This window comes from Callospermophilus lateralis, chromosome 13 (genome assembly GCF_048772815.1).
Source record: "Callospermophilus lateralis isolate mCalLat2 chromosome 13, mCalLat2.hap1, whole genome shotgun sequence".
NCBI classification, from domain to species: Eukaryota; Metazoa; Chordata; class Mammalia; order Rodentia; family Sciuridae; genus Callospermophilus; species Callospermophilus lateralis.
This window is the reverse complement of record NC_135317.1, coordinates 75,844,546-75,866,858: the sequence shown is the minus strand read 5'-3', so window position 1 is coordinate 75,866,858 and position 22,313 is coordinate 75,844,546. Positions and strand designations below refer to the sequence as shown.

Sequence of the window (22,313 nt, the reverse complement as noted above, 5' to 3'; positions counted from 1 at the left end):
TCCTCCGGAAGAGAATCTTTCAAATAAAAATTTGCTTTAAATTTTAATACAATTGTAGACTTACAGAAAAATTTCAATAGTACAAAGAATTTTCATATGCCATTTTACAAATTTCCCCCAAATGTTAACATATCACTGCATTTGCTTTATACTTTTCTCTGTATACACGACCCACAGACTTATTTTGTTTTTCTGCAACACTTGTAAGTTGCAGACATGATTGCCCTTATATCCGTACATATGTATGTATTTACCAAAAAAAGGATATTTTCTTATAAAGTCACGTTTCTGTTATCAAAATAAGGACATGAAGATTGGCACAATGATATTGTCTAGTTCATAGACATACATATTTTTCCAGTTGTTTCAAAAGCATCTTTTGAGGCAAAGGAAGATTCAAGATTATGCAATTCATTCAGTTGTCTTTAGGTTCCTTTAATGTGCAATGATTTTCAAATCTTCCTTTATATTTCATGACACTGACATTTTTTGGAGCACTTAGCCCAATTATTTTATGTGTCCCTAAATTTGATATTTCTATTAATTATTGATATTACCTTATGATAAGATTTAGGTTGTAGATATCTGGCAGAAAGCCATGGGGGTCATTTCTTAGGCTTGTAAGTGCAGCCTAGTAGAACTCATTGCTGATGATTTGTCCTATTACTGGTGATGTTAACTTTGACCATTTGGCTAAAAGTGGGATCTACCAGGTTGCTTCACTGAAAAGTCAATTCTGTTCTGTGCTTTATAAATTAAGTGTATATTGTGGAGAGATACTTTGAGACCATGTGTGAATATCAGGTACTGTAAAGCTCTTCACTTCCCTCGTTTTAGCATCCGTTGATAATCCTTGTTTGAGTCAAGTATTATTACAGTGGTTACCAAATAGTCATTTTTTCAGTTATCATCATTCCTTCTACATTTATCAATTGGAATTTTATAGTAAAAAAGAGATTTCCCATCACCCCCATTTTTTGAGGGGGGGTCTGGTTGGTTGTTTCTATCAATGTGAACTTGTAAATTTTATTTTATTCAGCAGGCTGTAATCCTTTACCATCTTTATTTACTTTAATTTCATATGGTTCCAGATTTGTCCACTGGAGTCCCATCAAGATGGCCCCCAAGTCCTTTTGACATGAGTCATGTCATTTCTTTGAGTACTTCCTTAATTTCTAGCACAAGATGTTCCAAGTTCATCTTGTACTTTTCTTGCTTTGGCTCTGGAGTCAGTCTTTTTTTCAGAGAGCCTTGTTGCTTTTGTGTGGTAGGGTATTTAGAAACTATGGGTGCTGAGTGTGTTATTTGTTACTGGACTACTATGACTTTTAGCCCCTCTCAGCAGACAGGTAGTAGGTAGATGTATGCATACCCCTGCCCCATGTACTTCTATGCCCACATCTCTTTCTATCTATATATATGTGCTCCTCAACTTAGATGGAATTCTACCCTGATAAACCCATGGTAAACTGAAAATAAGTCAAAACTACATTTAGTGCATCCAACTTACTGAATATCATCACTGAGCAACCGAGTACACTGTGGAATATCTGTTGTTTGTACTCATGATCTCTCATGGCTGACAAGGAATGATGGCTCTCTGCTGCTGTCCAGAATCACCACAGAGAATTATATCACATGTAGCTAGCCTGCAAAAAGATCAAAATTCAGAATTTAAAGTATAGTTTCAACTGAATGTATATTGCTCTCATACCACTGTGAAGTCAAAAAAATACCAATAAGTTGAACCATCATTAATTCAGATACTGTATTTATAAATATTAAAACCTGTGAGTTCACAAAATATCTTTGATTTCACTCAAATGCCATGTTACATTTAATTTTCTCCCCTTTTCATGTTTGTAACTGTTTTCTGAACAGTGAGAAAAAGTCTCCTCTTATGCATAATATTTTCAATTAGTTGCTTAGTCTTAGACTGTATAGAGCATAGTTTCAAACTTGCTAACCTATGCCTCTGGAAAAAACTTACAGATTTTAATACTGGTTTATAGTAATTTTTGTTTTCAACCTTGAGGGCGAAAACAGTGTTCAAAAGTTAGTTCATAAGGTCTTTCTAAACCCCAGAAGTTCAGTTTGGCTTGCTTGTTCTTTCTTTCTATCTATCCATCCATCCACCCATTCATCCATCCATCCTGGGAATCAAATCCAGGAATGTTCTACCTCTGAGTTAAATCCCCAGTTCTTTTAATTTTATTTCAAATCTGGGTCTTGCTAAGTTGCTCAGGTGGGTTTGCTTGAATTTGAGATCCTCCTGCCTGAGCCTCTCCAATCACTGGGATTCCAAGGTGTATGCACTGTATGCCTGGCTGCTATAATATTTATTTGAAATACAATTTGGTTTATTTATTTGTATTTATTTATTTTTTTCCTTTCAGAACAAGCTTTTGCCTAATCCATTCTGTTGACTAGAGATTGGCCTCAGGAGAAGTGAGGGACCTGCTTATCCACAAATTAAATCAGGGCATTAACAGAAGTCAGTGCTGGGATCATAGGCCAGATGAGGAATGTGCTCTGCAGACCCTCCTATAGACATTTCCCCTTGTTCCTGGGTCCACCCTAACTCTGGGCAAACCATGCTGCAAGTGAGAACCCTTGCCCATTTCTACCAAGTTGTCTACTCTCTCACATTCTCCCTGCCATTCTGGTGATCACGCCTTTACATTTAGGGAACCCAGGATCCAGCTGTCATGTCAGCCCTGGGCTATGATTGGGCAGACTGTTTCCACTTTTGTAACATGCTGACTTAAGACCTTTGGATGATCTTGGTCTGGTCCCTTGGGGTGAAGTCCTAGGGCATTGTTCACGGACATCCAACCTTGCAGAATGTTAGAACTGTTACTAGACTGTTTTCTGTCTCCCTGTTCTGATACCCTGCTATTTCATTGGTTGACTTTATTGACTCGGATGCTTTGACCCTTCTAAAACTCCTTTATATCAATTCTGACCTGGCCATCTTCTCCTTTCTGTCTGGGAATGGCTTCCAGATTCCCCACTTATCCTGCATACTCCATCTCCCACACACTCATTTTATTTCTCTTTCCTCTAGACACATATAACCTGGTCAGTGCTGCTGATTCCAGCTGTTCTGAATCTTGCCTACAGCTTAAGTTCAAAAACAGATGGGCCCAAAGCTTCCTAGATGCTGTGCCAATTTCCATTTCATGAAAACAAATTACTGAAAAGCATCAGGAAATTTTAGAATAGTTTTGGGGTTTGAGTCTGTGTCTTCCCCCTCCATTCCTCTATCCACCCCATCCCCTTCTCCATATACCTTGTCACTTCTTTGTATGCCTCCCTTGGCAAAGGCTGGTTTCTAAAACTTTTATCCCTATTTAACTCTATGTGTTGATAGGTTTAACCAATGAGGTGGTACTCTGCTGTCATATATACCTAATTGAAATAAATTTTTAAAAAGAATAATTTAGAGGAAGTTACAACTGAACTGGATTTTTTAAAAACAGAGTGATATTAGCAAACAAAGAGTTATATTAGCAAAGACTCAAGGGCAGTATTTCAGAAAGAGGGAAAGGTATGTATGCAAAGAAGTGGATTCAAACAGCATTTTGGCATAGAATTGAAAGTAGTTTGTGTTGATATGACAAAAAAAGGAGGATTAGAAAAATATCAAGGGTAGAAAGATGAGCAGGTGCAGATCATGAGAATCCTTCCTGCAGTATATAGACAAACCTGGATTTAAATGTGTTACACATGTAAAAGCATAGAAAAGTTCCACACAGTAATGTAGGAAAGAGAATTGGGGAATAGTAAGTTTGGATACAGGGAAACCATTTAAAATGTTACAGCCATATTGTCATACTGATGAATATTACAAATGCAGAAACCTCTTTACCAAGGAATTTAAGGATTTTATCATATTGACATGCATACAAGCAATACACAATTTTCAAAATTGTACTTTATATTTTAGGTTGTACTGGAAAAAATTGAAATACAATAAATATTGGTCAGTGGGGGAAGAAAATCAAGCTGGAGTTGTTGATGTCTTTCTAATTATCTATGCCCTGTGTGAATCCTCCACAGAGAACTAAGGGATTTATATCCTTTTTGGTCATATAGAGAAGGTGGGACTTGGCTTCTGTGTCATTGGGCAAAGAAGTCACCCACTTGAGAATAAAGTTGATGGTCCTCTATTGGTTTTACCAATCAGAATACAAAAAAAAAAAAAAAAAAAAAAAAAGAAGGTGCCATTCCCACTACCTATCCTTGTAGGGAGCATGTAGACATTCCCCATAGGCAAGGAGTGTGTTTCTTGGGAAGCAGCAACATTGCTGCATACACATTAATTCCAAAATTCCCATTCTTGGAATTTACCAAGGGTTTTCTCCAGATGTTCTGAAGAACACTGTTGAACTCAGCATTTATGGTCACCATAAATATGAGAGGAAGAGAACCAACATGGTGGGGCCACCTACCTTACAGGTGCATAACAAGGATATTGATGATCATTTATAACCATCAGGAGGAAGATATTGGCATAGGCTAGTAATTATTGAGTGCCCACTATAACAGGAGTACTAGACTGTCTTCCAGAGAAGTCCCCAGGGGATGGGCTTCCAGAAGTTTATGGATCCCTTGACTTATATGTAAATTTTGACGTTTATGTATATACATTTTCCTCCCTTTCTCCTTTCCTTCTTTCTTTGGAAGAAAATACTTGGAAGAAAATCCTCTGATTCTCAAAAGGATCTGGAGTGTGTAATTATCTCTTAGAATGTAGGACCATTTTTGATTGTGTATCTGTAGGCTAGAATGCACACATACACAAGTGTTTGCATTATTAAATAAATAACTTTTACAAAACAGTACTTATTTTCACTCTTTGTGATATACTCTGATATTTCTACTTCATTCTTTTGTTCTGTTCCACTTTTGTATTTCATTTTTTGAGAAATGCCAGTTGTCAATTGATTTTCTAAATATATTTTTTACTTGTAGGTGACACAATACCTTCATTTCACTTTTATGAGGTGCTGAGGATCGAACCCAGTGTCCTCCGCATGCCAGGCAAGCGCTGTACCACTGAGCCACAACCTCAGCCAGTAAATTGATTAAAAAAAAAACTCCATTATTGAGTTGTATGCTACAGTTTAAACAACATCATTTTAAGAGCATCAGTTTTTAAATTTGGAGCATATATAAAACTGTCTGGGCTGCTTCTTTAAAAGGCAGATTTCTGGAGATTGCTCTGGTGGATTGTAATCTCTGTTAAGGAGCATGAGAATCCACATTTAAACAAACACTCCAGTCATTCTGATGCAGTGTGATTTGGGGTCCTGAAGACTCATACTTTGAGAAACCGCTGTCTTTTGAGCTTAGGAGCCTGGCTATTTAAGGCTTCTATCTCATACTTGCCTCAAGGTGGTAGGTGGTATTGGGGATCATCCAAATCCAGGCCAGGAATCCTCTCGTTACAGACTCATCCATGCCGACTCCCGGATCTTAATATTTCTTTTTTATAGTTTATTTTATATTTATTTATTCTTTTTAGTTATACATGACATTAAGTATATTTTGACATTTATACAAACATGGAATTATCATTCTACTTCATATTTCTTGATAGTTCTCTTTTAAATGTCTGTCGTGGCTCTTATTAAGGCAGATAAGGGGTTAACTGAGGCCGCAGAATAGAGAATGAAGGGTCATTTTACAGAGTGGCTGGGGTGTGGCACAGCCCTCTAGTAGGTGCCCAAAGCCAGTCCCAAATTAGAATAGGGTGGGATTCAAAACTGCTTTTCCTCTGCACTTGCCTTTCATGTGTAACCACATGCAGTGTGTCAACATGCTTTCCGGCGCCATTAGGCACCAGCGATTTTGCTGCCTCTGAGTTCATGGACCCTTGGTATTCCTGTTATGTGTTGTCTTAGAATAGCCGTTAACTCCTGCAGCACCAGGCCTTTGTAGATGCTGAGGGGTTTCTGGTTGAAATATAACAACCACCACAATGAAATAAGAAAACATTTGCTAGTCAGGAGACCTGGGTGCTTGCTTTGCTCCACCACTATCTATGTGACCTCAGGTTCCCCGAGTCTCAGTCTTCTCACTTAGAAAATGATAGGTTTGGTCTAGACTCTGGACCATTTTGAAAGTCTCTGCTAGCTCTGAAATTCCATGATTCTATTTTTTATACCCTCTGGCTTTGCAGTTTAAAATTCTTTCATGTCTCAATTAGGTTAGGCACAGCAGATAGAGTTTGGGAATTTCCAGAGAATCAGGTGATAAGTTAAGAGAAGCAAAATATATTCCTATTTAGTGCACTGAAGAAGTAGGAAATTTATAAAACAAGTTCATTGTCAAATTGAGTAATTTTGGGAATTTTGGGGTGTGTTTGTAAAGATTCTAGCTACTTTGTTTTGTGGATGTAAATTCATTGTGTGGGCTGTTGGGTAATAGTATTAGTTGTTACAATAATTAGAAATGATGATGATATTGATTTTAGTTGGAGAACACTTCCTGTCTATAAAGTTTTTTGTGGACATCACCTTGTTTGACTTGATCCTCACTGATCAGATGAGTCAGGCAGGTCAGGTCTGCCGTCCCCATTTATATTTTTAAACAGATAAGGGAAATTTGAGACCCAGAATACATTTGCTACTTATCCAAAATTACTTGGCTAGTAAATAGCAGAACTGAATCTGGGTCTTAAGTATAGGTTAAGGTGCTTTAGCGCCTGCTGTAATGGAGTTCATTGTTCATCCAGATGCCTTAAGGACCTGAACTCAATAATTTGACCCACTAACCTGAAATTGAGTAGGGCATCTCTTACATCACCCAACCCTTTAAAGTTTGCCAATAAAATATCAACCTGGTTAATAATATGCTGTAGTTCCGAGCACACAAGCCAATGGGCATATAAATTTGGTCACTCAACAACCACCCAGAGAGTGAGCACAAGGTTCATGCTGGAGCAGTTGATTAAGCAAGGTAGATGGAGACTGAAGATAAGAACTAACTATTCATTAAGTGAATCTTAGACTTACTGTGCTCAACACTTATAGGATTTCTGTGTGGCTCTGGCGACTGGTTATTAGTCAATCTGATTCTTGGTTATAGGTGTTTATTGAATATTCCAAAATATACCCTATCCTCAAGAGACTTCCTTCCAATAAAGGCAAGATAAATATTAAAATAACACATGAGAAGTGGTAATGATGCACACAGCTCATCTGATGACTATGGAGGTTTTATTCTGTTTAGCTCTGTAGTTATACAGGAGCTATATTTTCTTCATTGCTGTTATGATCAATGTAAAGGGACTTATTGTCCCAGGAACAAGAGGGGGAGACACCCTTATGGATGCCCTTTCTTCCCAGTGGCTTGTTGGCACTTGGCAAATTTAAGTACTGAATTGCTAGCCAGGAGGAGTTCCTGGCTGTAGATCAAACTTCTCTTCTCATGCCTGGTGCCAGGGAGATGCCTGATCCTAAGGGGGTGTTTACTGCTTTGAAAATAAGTGTGTGGATTTCTGAGTGACGTCATTTCACTTTGGCACTGACAGGTATTTATTTCTCTAGAACGAATTACCAGAGTTGAGCCAGACTGTCTGCCTCAGTCATCTTCCAAGGTTTCATTTATTTAAAAAATCTGCTAACACATCTGCATGTGTTTTTTTTCTTCTTTCTCTGTATGTTTGTCATGTTCTATAATTACTTATGGGGTTTCTGGTGACATCTTAATTAACTAGAGAAGAAAAAAACTGAAGATATAATTGTAGAGTTGTTCGCAAGTTTTTCTATGGAATATGTGAACCCAACTGTCAATGTAATATAGATGGTTATAGATTCTTTTTAAACCAAAAAACATGTTTGACTTTAATGTTCCTTGGCCATTGATCATACTTTTGTGATGCTTTCCCTCTTGCTGTGGTGTTTTTTGCTTCATTGAATGAATTGGGGTTCTAAGGTGTGTATTTATTTCCTAAGTGACTGTCTAGGCCTTTCGTTCTACAGATCATACAGGAATTGAATGCTTAGACCTTGTCTTCCAGCATTTAGTTTGTGCCTAGAGTATACAAGGAGAGTTTAATAGCCACTTTGTTTATTCTTCCCTGTATTTCTGAGCATACTATGCCAAGACATGGGTATAAATGAAGGAAGGTCCATGCAGAGACCTGATGAGCAGGCAGGTCTTCTGTGTCAGCCAGGTCAGGGTTTCACAATGGATTCATCCACACCAGTGGATGTGGTTACAGGTAATAGACAGTCCAGGAATAAGAAAGCCATATCTCTGATCCTAAAGGTTTACAAATGGGAGAAATAGATGAAAAATAAGAATGGTTATCTTTTTATCCCTAGTACACAGAACAGTGTTTGGTACACAGTAGGTGCTCAGTTAGTATCTGTTGAATAAATGAACGAAATGAGATCAGGGACTTAGAGGAGTCTAGACAATAAGATGTCAAAAATCTAGGCAAGAAATTTGGATTGCAGAGATTCAAATCTTGAGACTACAGTCTCATGGAATCTAAGGTCTTGAGTAGTGTGAAGAATCTCCAGTTGCCTTCTCTCCCCTGTGATAGGGTGCCATGGGGTGGTCAAAGAGAAGGAAAAATCTCTTGTGTCATAAATTAAGTCAACTCCACTGAGCGTCAATAGTGCCTCCCATTTGAGGGCCATTCCTAGTTCTCTGACCTAACCTAGAAGAACCATAATCATTCAGGAAATTGTTATTAAGCACTTAACAGATGTTGGACACGGTGCTAGTCCAGTTCTCTACTTCAAAGTAGAATCCTAAGCTCCCAGCTCTTGGGCATGTCATTCCCCAAAGGGTGTGGCTAAGCTCTGTGGAACTAATCCAGAGCCACAAAAATCCTGTTTCCATACAGCAATTCCCCAAAACTTGATTATAGGGAACAATTTAGACTATTTTGAGTAAGGTGGGTATGCCACCGTTTGAATCCTTTCTAATCATCTGTTTAGGTTACTGAAGGCAGTTTGTGGTACTAACTTGAAAACTTGAAAGCTCATTTCTCCATACGTAAAATACATTATTTTTGCTTTTGGCACTTTTTCTGTCTCTGAACTCTCCCGACTCTGGTCTCATTGCTGGCAGAGCTGAAGCAAGAGCTGTGATAAGCCCAGAGGAGTGTGCCCGCCCCCTGTCTACCCTCTTCTCTTTGAAAGACGCCTCCAGGCTGCCACTGTACTACTGGGTCAAAAAACCAGCAGTCGCCCTTACAGGCAGATTCTTTTTCAAGTCAGTTTCTACCTTGGGGATTTTTCCCCCTCCTTCTTTTAACACCTTCCCCAGCAAATCCAATCCATCCTCTGGCTTATCTGGGTCAGCAAGGGTCTGATTTTATGCATGGCACTGTCAGACCATAAATCCGCTGCAGCTTTGCCTCTCTATCCAGCCCGTCTGCTTCTGTCAGCATCAGCAAAATGCATAATAGAGAAAATAAGCCAGAAAGGCTAATAACACTCATCTGAATAAAATAATCTCTTTGGCTGCCTCAGTTCATTTCATTTTAATCAAGGTGCCAGGAGGGAATTTAGGTTAAAATAATCCAGCCTCCTCGTCACTAGCTTTCTATCCAACCATCACTAAATGATCTCTTTTATCAGGCATGCGCCTTATTTTTTTTAATCCTCCTCCTCATTGGATGCTTAATAACTTATATTGAATGATGTGTTGAACTCATTTGGGTTTTGTCTATCATCACAGATATGTCTATTTTTCAAAGTGAGAAATTCTATTATTCTTAGATGCACTGATATTTGGCAGCTCTCTACAGACTGGCAGGTTTGATAGGAATTCTGAGACAGTGGTGGGGGTTTGGAAGCTGCTGAGGCATCTAGGGTTCTGGCAATCTGGGCTCCCTTTTGGATGTCTTCCTGTCAACCTCAGCACATAGTACCCACTGTGGAATGCAGGACGGATCGTTCCACCTGGTCCCTTAGGGAAAGGACAGTGGAAGATTGAATTCTGCTCTCCCCTTGGTATCTCCCTCACGTCTTCCCAGAGACTTACAGCTGCTTTGTTAATTGCCTGTTGCTGCCATCTTATCCTAACCATTATTTGCTGAGGGCTGTGCATTTTCAGTAGGCTGCACTCTTGGCCCTGGCCCAGGGCTGGGTGAGGAGTGTGTTGGAAATTGATGGAAACTGAATCCTAGTTTGTTTGGAAATAAAAATAATAATATTTCCTCACAATTTGTGTCGAGCTTTCATGTTGCTCTAGTCCTTTTGCAACCATCATCTCAGTCAATCCACACAACCCCCCTGAGAGTGCACAAGTCAGAGACCATTAGCCCCAGAAGGAACCCACTGCACCACAGCAAATGTAGAAGCTCAACCCTTCCATTAATGCCAGGCTTGTGCCACGCGTGCCATCTGCAGAGCCGTGAATGTAGCAATTAGGAATTAAATGTTATCTTAGGTTAGGAGAGCTTCCAGGATTTTATAGTCATGCATTGAAGATCTTTAGGAGCTAGATGTACACCAGTGGACACATGTCCACGTTTTAGGTGAAACCAAACAGAGGGGATATGGAAAGGAGAAAGTCTGAATACAGTAGGCCAAGTTTATGGAGTTGGCTCTTTATTCTGGATATTTTAGTGAAATCCCTTTGAGCATTGTTGCTAAGTTTGTTGAACATTCATAAGTAGTCTAAATTGAGAGAGAAAAGCTGGGCTAATGTCTTTGAAACTAATGATTCAGCTGTGCAGGTTTATCTGTTCCAGTGCATTTGTAGTGATAATCCCTTCTGCAGATGCACAGCCGCCTTGCGACTTTCTGGGTCCCCTTTCTTGTGACTGGAATCATCTCCTTTCCAGTACAGTATGATGTTTTCTTGATCTTCCCCCTGAAATTTTTTTTTAAGTAAGAAAAATACTTCTGGATATTTTGTCTGCTTTTTAGGGATTAGTGTTTGAGGAGGTTTGCAGCTGTTCAGCACATTCCTAAGGGATGCAGACCCTTGGCTTTAAATGCCCAAGTATTACACAACCTGGGGCTCTGGGGGCGGGGAAAGCAAAGACACTGTGCAAACAAATGATAGATGGAAAAGATATAAAGACAAATTTCAATCTCCCAACCAAACGAAGTTCCCTTGGCTCCAGTGGCCCCAAATAAAATAAGGCTGCAAAGCCGCTAGAGCAGGAAACCACTCTCACAGAGCCTTAATATGCTCCCTATGAAATCACGTCTCGTTGACTTGCTTATTTTCCAGCCCGAAGTGTGTTTCGAAGTGTGTTTCATCTTTGTTCGTGTTGGCTGGGAAAATTGCCTGTGTATTTGCGTTCCCCTCTCCCCACATTATCTTCACCTCTCCTACCCCACTGCCGTCCCAAAATAAATAAGTGAATTAATTAAAACACCTCAGTGGAAAGGAGGAGTGTGTCTGAGAAAGCATACAGACTCAGAGAACCTGAAATATTGAAAAGTAAAAGGAAGCTTGGGAACCCCTAGAGGAAACAAGCAAGTTCTAATGTGTGTGTGTGTGTGTGTGTGTGTGTGTGTGTGTTTAAATCATAGACTACTTTTGTAAAACAAAATTCTTGTATAGAACTTAAATATATGAAATAGATCAACACAGTGGGTTGTTTTTTTTTTTTTTTTTTTTTTTTTGCAGTACCAGAGATTAAATCCAGGGCCTCGTGCATGTAGGCAAGCGCTTTACTGGATCGAGTTTTAAAGCACACATTTATAAAAACCACTTATTACAGAGTCAATCACTGTGATTGAGGCTGTGCTTATGAACTAAAAATATTGAAATCAGAGTTATGAATAAGTATTACAGTTTTTGTATCGGTTTCAGCATCCAAGTTATTTCTGGTTTTGGTTTGAGTTGTTCACTACCAAGAAAATTCTTACTCACACAGAGTTATTATAATCTTGAGATAGTTTTATATTGATTCAGGTGCTTGAAAAAAACAGTCTTTGTTTTAAAATTGAATCACTGTCAGGCACGATGGCGCACGCCTGTAATCCCAGTGGTTTGGGAGGCTAAGGCAAGAGGATCATGGGTTCAAGATCAGCCTGAGCAATTTAGCGAGGTTCTAAGCAACTCAGTGAGACCCTGTCTCTAAATAAAATAGAAAAAGGGCTGGGGATGTGGCTCAATCATGGTACAAAAGAAAAAAAAATGAATCTCTAACATTATCTACCAGCTCTTCCCATCCCCCTTCATAACTATTAATTAGATAAGCCCCAACATGTATCATTAGCATTGTGTTAATTGATAATGAAATGATATGATACTGAGAAGATTGATTCTCACCAGCCAGCCATGATCTCCCATGAACCCAATTGTCAGCTTTCTGTGACACATAGTTGAACTTGGTTGATTGTTGAGTTATGTACTCACCTGTACAGCCTTTTCTAGGGAGGCACACACAGGCTTAAATGAAAAAGAAATAACCTGTGCAGAGCTACATCCATTCGAACTATTAGTACATTGTTTAGAAGTTCCATTGCATGCAGTGATTCTTTGTTCTGAGGCTTTCATACATAGAAGCTCTCCTAGTGGCCTAGGAGACATTTCAGTGTTGTCTAAGTCGGAGAACCTGGGTCCAGGGGCCTTGTTCATTTTAATGGGATTGCTCATTTGTATGAATGTTTTACAGTTTTAGTTGAAATGTGATTCTGTTAATTCCAGAGTTTCTCAGAACATAATTTAAAAGCCCCTACTCAGTGAAACCAATCAATCATAATAGCTGTTGCACTATATGTGATAGCAAGGCTCTGAGTTCCACCTCCCAGCATCACCAAAAAAAAGTTCTCAGTACACTTCATTAGCCTTAAGTGACAATGCATTTTATTTTAAAAGGTTCCCCCTTCAATGTATCACCAGGCTTACAAGGCCAAGCTCTCCCATTGAGCTACACCCCAGCCCCCACCTATCATGCTTGCTCATTCTTTCTTTTGAGGGTACTTGGGGATATAAACATACATATTAGAGGCCTGGGGCTATGTATCTTGCATTCTTTTTTCATGATTAACTTTGATTTCCTTGGATGGGTTTCTGCTTCTTGTGATCTGTGGTGCCCTGTTTGTGAGCTAGCTGGCTCTTTGTTCAACTCACCAATATTCTGTCTTACTAGAGGTTTTTCTCTGTTTTCCACACTGCACTGGGACATTGGTGCCTTTATAACCACTGACACTCCTAATACTATACCTTGTTTATTTAAGATACAAATATTTACACATTTGTGGAATTGAATTGAAGCATCATGTTTGCATGCATAAAGCACAGTATGGATTCCCAACCCACATTTTCCTATAAGAAGCAGTTTGAAATCAGTTGTAAATTTAGGGTCTTGTGAGATCTGCCCTAATTTTAAAAAGCAAGTGTAATGGCCTGGTACATTCTTTGCTTCCCGAAGATGTGGGTATCTTGCCGAGAGAAACCACTTGATAAAAATGTAAAGTAGATTTTGGTGTTTTTTGTTTTGTTTTGTTTTTGTTTTAGAATAGTTAACTAAAACTGATTTGGAATCAATTTGAGAGGTTCTTTGCAATGGAAACATTAAATACATGTGTTTAAATCTCTCATTATTTGATTTTTGGATTGTTTTCTGTTGACTTTTTTTTATCCAGATGCTAAACATTTTTAGGAGTGAATTAATGACTTGTATGTCTCCCTCTGGCTAGTGTATTTTAAAATTCCCATATAAGTCTTTTAAAAATTCCCTAGAAAGGTAATTGACATAATGTCACAGTGATTGGCACATAAGTGTTAAGTTACTTTGTCTGTGGAAGTGTGATGCCCGGGGTAGGGAAAAGGACAAGTTTAGAACAGATTTCAGATGAGACTCTAAAGTTCTTTGGTTTGAAGCAACTTTTTAGATTGATTAGACAGATATTTGACTTGCTGGTCTTGTGTATGTGTATGCTGGTCTTATTGTTTTGTTTTGTTTTGGGTACCAGGAATTGAACCCAGGGGCATTTCACCATTGCTCTACATCCTCATCTCTTTTTATTTATTTATTTATTTATTCATTTATTTTGAGAAAGGGTCTCACTAAATTTCTTAGGGCCTCACTGAGTTGCTGAGGCCAGCTTTGAACTTGTGATCTTTCTGCCTGGGTCTCCTGACTTGCTGAGATGATAGGCATGTGCCACCAAGCCTGGCTGGTCTGGTATGTTGTAAAGCCTAAGTAGATATGGTCTAATTATGTGTTAGTAGTTATTACTATGGAACTGGACATTCCAAGTTGAACTTCCAGCTTTACAAGTCACAGTTGCCCACCTGTGTCTAGCCTTGATGGACCAAGCCACTCTCAACTCTCTGTATTCGAAGACTGACTAGAGGAGCAAGAGGGGATTGAGTACCCTGGGTAGGATTCTTTTGAGTGGTTAAAAGCACTCTTTGCAATTATAGGAGTGCTTTTTGAACTCCTCTACTGCCATTTTTTAGCTGTGTGACCTGGAGGAAAGTTGTTTAATCAGATTTTTTTGTTTGGTTGGGTTTTTGTTTTCATTTTGGTCCACTTTTCCACCAGTGTGGTTAATAACACCCATCTCATCAGACAGTTGTAGGGTTTAAGTTAAACAACGTGTGTAAAGGACTAGCCGTGTGCTAAATACTCATTATCCCTTGATAAACAGTATCACAAATTTTTCCTACTTTCTGTTTCTCTCCTTAAAGAAATCCAACTCCCAGATGCAGAAATTAGTACTGTTGCTTAAATTAGTACTGTGAGTTAAGTAACGTTATTCTTTTGGATCACATTGTTTTCATTTGAAGTGAACAACTAGGTTTAGCACTTTACCGCTCTGGATCTGTGAATGTTTTGGAATACTTATGTTCAGATGAGGTTTGTGTTTTGGTTATATGGGAAATGAGGCCATGGTTCACTCAATGAAATCAAATCTATTTGGATGTGTTCCATTGAACTGAAGAGTGTTCCATGACTTTTTTATGGCAGTTGTCTCCAAAGTTGTTGTCATTGTATCCTACAACTTGTGAGGATTTAATTTGTAGTGCTCTAATGATTTTGTACCATCTAAGCCAGGTAACCTAAAGGCTAAGGTTATGGACTCCAGTGTCTGCAGAGAACTGTGGTTCTAGTCCCTAGCTATCTATTACTAACCATGCAATGGCTTGGGGGCAAGTGACAACCCCTCTGAGCTTTGGTTTTCTAATCAGTCAAATAGTGAAAATGGTAGTTCTGTTCTTAGGATGAAACAGTGGAGCTTAAATGAGTTAATACATTCAAAGTTCTAACAAATTCGTAGAACATGAGTGTTCGACAAATAATTCTGCTTCTTTCTCTTTCTTCTCTACTTTCCCTACCCTTTTCCCTCCCTCACTTCATGTTATTCTTATATTCTCTCTCTCTCTCTCTCTCTCTATGGATTTTTAGAAAAAGTAGTGATGCAACCTTCAGGAAAGACATCTTTCGGGTTTTGCTTTGATTTGTGGCATAGACTGTAATTGTATATGTTGGCCCTGGAATCTTACCAATATTTATTTATTAATTTACTTTTATTGCTGTTTCTCTGCAGGAAGGACCAGAATGTTCTTTCTCCAGTCAACTGTTGGAATCTCCTCTTAAACCAAGTGAAGCGGGAGAGCAGGGACCACACCACCCTGAGTGACATCTACCTGAATAATATAATTCCTCGATTTGTCCAAGTCAGCGAGGACTCAGGAAGGCTCTTTAAGAAGGTACGTAGATATGGTGAGGTTCTTGGCAGGAGCAGTGACACAATATTGTAAATAAGAGGAAGGATATCTTATTAGACTTTCCACTGACCATTCTTTGTTTCATATTCAGGGAGGAAAAAATTGTTGAATAAGCATTCTTTTCTTCCTTTCAGAACTAAAGTCCTGGGAAAGTTAACCATTATAAAGTACAATCCCAGAACTGGCACCATCATTCATAATCTGCATGTTATTAATACTGTGTGTGTTTTGGTGGTTTCCTCAAGTGATTTGTGACATGGTTGGGATTTAGGGGACCTCCGTGCTGTTTCATGTTTTCCTCTTCTAGCTTATTTACCAAATTCATGTGTGTTTGTGTTTTGGTTTTCATTTTTCTTTCCAAGTTCTCATCTTGGCCTAAGGTACATATGAATTTGATTGTTTTTATCCTGATGTATCTTTGTTTGGGGTTTCTCCATGCTTTCTGAGGCTCAGTTTTTATCATGTTTTCTTGAGTGTAGGTTGAGAAATTTGACTAAGAAAACACTAAAAATAATTGCAATAATCTTAAAGAATTCCTGCTAAATTCACCTTTCCTATCAGTGGTGGAACCCACCTTTTAGAAACCCAGGAACTCAAGAAGAGTTTCTTAGTGGAGTCCTTTATTCATGAGGTTTGGTTCCAAGTGGCAAAGGCCCCGACCATTATACACAGCATGCCATGCCTGAAACTCAATCTCTAACATCCCTAAAGACTTTCTAGAAGGTAAACAGTCTTCCCACAAGTCACAGATAGAAAGAGGATGATATACAGAGCTATTTAGATTTCACTGGTTTCTGTTTGACAAAATCCAGTGTTAAGATTTGAGGTTGGCTGGGCGTGACGGCACATGCCTGTTATCCCAGTGACTCCAGAGGCTAAGGAAGGAAGATCTCAAGTTGGAGTTTAGCCTGAACAACTTGGTGAGACCTTGTCTCAAAATTTAAAATATTAAAAAAGAAAAGATAAAACAGGGCAGTTAGTTCAGTGGTAGAGCACTCCTGGGTTCTTTCCAGTATCACCAAAACCAAAACCAAAAACCATACAGTGTTAATTAAAAAGAGGAAGAAAAAAAAAAAAAAAGATTTGAGGCTGAGAGAGAGAAGGCTGTGATAATCAGGATTGTCATTGAGATGGCTATACCTGTTGGAACACTTTTTCAACCCTTAATGTTAGGAAGTTTTCCAGATTTCACTGGAATTAATACCCATCTTCTGTATTGACCAGCCTCAAAAAGAACTGAGAATGACTACATCCATGAGGGGCTTTCCTGTGTCGTAGAGACAGGATGCTGAGAGTACAATCATCTGAAAAGAAAAGAAGGAAGAGAAAGATTCTTCCTCTCAGAGCTCACTTGCTATATTTACTGGCCTAGCTGTGTTTTGGCCAGGACCACACTTCATTTAGGAATAAGGGTCCTTTTCAGCATCTCCATGGTTTCCAGCATCTGCTCTAGCTTGCTTTTTATTAATCTGAATTATTCTGCAACCTTTGGTGGGTTGTTCAAGTGTGACTATAATGAAAACCTAGGTAAAATCTTGAGAGAAATAGGTTTCCACAACCACTTAGACCACCATGAGAAGAGAAGGGGATTGACTGGTAGTCTCCATTCTTTCTGTTCCTTTGAGAAAAGATTTTTGTGAGAGTTGTTTACCTAGCTTGATTTCACCTAGTCTTTCACTGCCTTCTCTTCCAGCCTTAGAAGTGTAGAGAAGAACCAAGGTGAGAGAGTTATCTAGACTCTCCAGATATCAATAATGTCTAAAGTGAAGGCAGCCAGATGGCAAAGCCATTAGTGTTCCTGGATCCTTAAGAGCACATCCACATTTACTTCACCAGAGACCCAAATGTATGGCACATATATGAGCCATGGGATGTATCACCCTCAGAAAATCCACCCAAGAACCATTTTCCTAGCCATGGTCTCAAGATTGATCTCTACAAGCATGCATTTTTATGCTGGGGCTGTAATGAAGAATTTCTGATTTCTCCTAGGACTGTTCATATATTACATTTCACTGAAGAGAAGTGCACGATCATAGGTTTACAGCTCAGTGCATTTTCACAAAGTGAGCACACCTGTATAACCAGCTCTAGATGAAGAAACAGAACCATTCAGTGCCCCAGGAGTCCCCTACCCCTTATGCTCTATTCATCCCCACTTCCAAACCCCTAAGGATAACTACTGTCCTGACTTTTAACATCAAAGATTAGTTTTGCTTGGTTTCACACTTTTTATAAGTAGAATCATGCTATCAATATTCTCTGGGTCTGGTTTTTCTCATTCTCCATTTTGTGTACAGATCATAGGACTTCCTCTTAATAACTTTGTTTTGATTAAATTATAGTTGATTAGAGATACTCATAGGATTGTTGCATGACCAATGTTTACTGTCCCGTAGGGTGATTAATTTTTTTTTCTCCCTTGGGACTGCAAGTATACAGAGTCCTCTCAGAAGCTAGCTGATAGATCAGAAGAGAAGATTCCTTCTGTTTGGGCTGGGTGAGAGCCTCTTTGCTTTCTAGAAATTGGCAAAGAAACATTCTCCATACCCCAGTTTTTCAATCCCTTTTGTTTAGAATATGTTGCATTGGTTAAGACATAGTAATCACATAAGAGACCTAAAGAATGTGCCCAACCACTTATTCATTTGGAGAAGCTTTTGGAGGCTTGCTTGCTATCAGAGCAGAGATCTTTTCCAAGTAACCCTTTCTGTTGGACCTGGCTCTGCCATTAATGTTTGAGTAATTATGTCCTTGTATGCCTCAGTTCCCTAAACTTAAAAAAAAAAAAAAAAAAGAGTATGAGCTATACAGTCTCCTTGGTGCCTTCTAAAGCCAATATTCTACAGTTCTGTGACAAAAGGGTATCCTACACTGGGGCTTCCTTCTGGTTGTTGGATAACCATTGTTAAATTTTGATAGGTAAATTGCAGCCCCAGAGATAGAACAAACAAAAGAGAGGTGTGGGTGGGTTGAGGGCTAGCTTAAGCAACTCTAGACCAAATTTCTTGAAGAATCAAGCATTGTTTCAGATGCTGTTATCTGTAATGACCAACAACTAAGAGACGCCAGACTGGGATCCAAGAGTGTATACTAGATATAGCTTTTGTTTTACTAGTAAATTTGGTTCTAGCAGCAAAAAGGAAATCTATTTCTCTGGAGACACAGGTTTCAGAAAAGATGACTTTCTTTCTCTCTTGACAGTGCACATCTGTGCTTTATATTAATTGTTATCTAAAATTCAGTGGCCAAAGTTATGATAATATAAGCCAGAAGTTTTTGAACCCTTATGTGCCAGATATTGTGTTAAACATTCTTATGCATTATTTTTTAATCCTTACAATAATTCTATAAGTTAGTTACTATTATTATCTTTATTTTATTAAGGAGGAAACTGAGGCTTAAAGAGGTTAAGCAAAAGTGGGGTGAGGCTAGAATTCAAATCCAGAACATTGGCTCTAAAGCACATCAACATGGTCTATTAGGATGCTCTAGGTGTGGTGTGCAGGAAAAGGGTGGCCCAGGCATTCTTACTTTTTTTTATTGCATGTGGATATTTTACTTCGTTGTAGAATTAATCTAACATTTTGCACATGAACCTTCAAAAGGTGTGTAGGTGGCCAGGGCCACACTTCATGTAGGCATGAGGGTACTTTTCAGCATCTCCATGGTTTCCAACATCTGCTCTCGTTTGCTGGTCAACTTTGAATTGTTTCTTCTACCTGGTGTTGGGGAAGCAGCTGTGACTTGGAGTAGAATATGGCTGCATGCTTTTCTCCCCAGGGTCAGAGTCTCTAGTAAGAGGGAAACAAAGTCTCATTAAATTTGAGAACTAGCCAAAAAATCTGGCTCACAGCTAATTCAGCCAATTGGGGATCTCAGGGTGGCTGCACAATTGGCCCCTGTATGCTACTGTACTCCCTTAGGGGATGCTCCCTGCTGGCCCTCTGGTTTGTGGTTATGTCTTTTGGGACATATTTTGCATTTTACATGAAACTGTGTTGGAGATTCCTTTAGCTAAATATAACATCTGGAGAAAGTAACCTCCTGTTCAGAGCTTAGAAACAGACCCACTTTGTCCAGGACTCCAGAGAAAATTGAGCCCATTTGGTGCTCTGGACATCTCCTCTCATGCAATGAAAGCTCAGTCTGTCTGACCCCTGTTGGAAGCAAGGTTTGGGCAAATATTATTGCTGCCACCTCCATTTGTTTAATGTGGTGGCTTCAAAAACAGTGACCAAACACTGCCAAGTCTGATCCCCATGCCCATGTGGTCTCTGTGAGAAGCATGTTCTAAAGAATCCCACCAAGAACAGAAATAATTTTTCCCACTTGATCAGTTTAAACTGAAATGAACTTGGGGCTGTTGTTTCCCACAGGGGACAGGGCAATCCGGGCTCTCTTTTCCTCTTTTCCCTTAGTTGGAATACAGTAAAAGCATCTCTGACTTTGCTTTTTCAACTTACTGTTTCTAGCCCTTGACAGCTGCTCACACTTAAGCTCAGAACCCAGTCAATTCAGACAGTTCTAAGACTCTCAGTTGCATCCTTGTTTTTACATTACTCCAGTTCACTGTACTCCTGTTTTACCTTTAATACTCTTAAGTTTCTCTGTCAGAAACTCAGGTTAATTTGAGAAAGCTAGATCAGGTTCCTTTCAGACTAATAGTTCTCAACTTTGTCTGTGCATGAAAGTTACTTGCAGCATTTTTTTTTAAAAATTGTGATCGTGAATAGACAAAGATTTCTTAGAATATAAAAAGCATGAACTATAAAATTTTAAAAAGAGATATATTGGACTTCATCCAATCATGGAAAGACATTGTTAAGAAAATGACAAACAAGCCACAGAGTGAGAGGAAATATTTGAACTATTTCTGTCAGTCTATTTTGTGCTGCTATAACAGAATAGCCAAGGCTGAGTAATTTATAAAGAATGAAGGTTTCAGCTAGGCATGGTGGTGTATGTTTGTAATCCCAGTTACTGGGGAGTCTGAGGCACAAGAATTGCAAATTCAAGGCCAGCTTGGGCAACCTAGTGAGACCTGGTACCCAAATAAAAAATTTTTTAAAGGAGTTGAGGATGTAACTCAGTGATAGAGTGATTGCCTAGTATGTATGAGGCTCTACCAGGTTTCTGTTCGCAACTAAAAGGCTCAGGGGTCACTCCAGTTAAATTGGGCTAACTGGGCTGCACGAAATAACCACACAAGAGACATAAATACCTTTTTCTTTGGGGTCTCTGTGACAGCTCCTCTGACCTTAAGGGTCCGCAGGAAAAGAGAGAGTGAGAGCATGCACTGACCCCCTTTTATTGAGGAGAAGCTATTCAAATGAGGCAAGGGGTCAGGTTTCAGGGGGCTGAGTCTATCTTCATGATGTCCACTGTCAGCAGGTTGACTGACATCTGGGTAGGCCACACCCAAGGGCGCAGTAAGAGGAGGGGACACACAAGGCACTTCCATGGAAGATTCTATCCTAAACAGGGCAAGAGGTTATATTACAAAGGGACAGGTGAGCACAGCTTCACCCATGGGGCTGTAGCCAGACACACCCATGCACAAGACACGGACCCTCGAACCCAAGAAGGGTGGGGAAAGCTCTGCCACATTTCTGCGACTGAGCACCAAAGCACCCAGCCGGGAAGTCTGACTCAATCAAGTGCAAGGTTGGTCTCCCACAAGGCTCTGTATTAAATCCGCACTACCCAAAACAACAACAACAATGTAAAGCAAGAACACACAAAACAGTGAGACTTGTATATATACTTTTTAACAGTTCTGGGACTGGGAAGTCCAAGGTAAGGAACTTATATCTAGCAAGGGCCTTCCTGCTGCATCATAATGAGGCAGAAAACATGATATAGGCAATAGAAAAAGAGGATTTGGGGGCAGGTCGGGGAGAGAAAGCATAAGCCAAACTCACTTTTATCAGAAACCCACTCCTGAAATAACGAACCCACTCCCACGATAATGGTATTAATCTATTCACCCAGTCACTCTCACAGGCACCACCTCTCAATACTGTTTCATTGAGGATTAAGCTTCCAAGTCATGAACTTGGGGGGACACTTTCAGACAATAGCAATATATATCTAAAAAAGACTTGTGTCAGAATGCCAAATAAAGAACTCTTAGAACTCGGGAATAAGAAAACATGCTACCCAAATTTTTAAAAATGGGTAAAACATTTTTGGGTAAACACTTCATTAGTAAAAAATACATAAATGGCCAATCATTACATGAAAATATGGTTAATATCATTAATTATTGGGGAAATGCAAATTAAAACAAGGAGATGAACTCCAAATTCACTAAAATGGTTAACATCAAAGTGATTGACACTAGCAAGTCTTAGAGAGAATGGATGAAATTCACATGTTGCTGATAAGAATGTGAAATGGTATAACCAGTTTAGAAAATAGTTTAGTAGTTTCTCTATTTCTATTTATTTATTTATTTATTTATTTGGTACCAGGTATTGAACCCAGGGGCGCTTTACCACTGAGCCACATCCCCATCCTTTTTATATTTTATTTAGAGACAGGGCCTTGGTATTTGAACTTACAATTCTCTTGCCTCAGCCTCACGAGGTTATATGTGTGATTATATGTGTGAGCCACCACACCCAGATTCTGGTATA

At 39.2% G+C, this 22,313-nt stretch overlaps 1 protein-coding gene across 3 annotated transcripts in view; it reads left to right on the top strand.

Annotated features, from left to right (window-relative positions):
* The window catches only part of Srgap2 (SLIT-ROBO Rho GTPase activating protein 2), a 245,235-nt gene that overhangs the window by 107,443 nt on the left and 115,479 nt on the right, over positions 1 to 22,313 (top strand). For all 3 annotated transcript variants that reach the window (XM_076832371.1, XM_076832370.1, XM_076832372.1), the window contains exon 4: positions 15,492 to 15,654. In XM_076832371.1, coding sequence (XP_076688486.1) covers positions 15,492 to 15,654 — 163 coding nt within the window. The remainder of the gene's footprint in view (positions 1 to 15,491; positions 15,655 to 22,313) is intronic.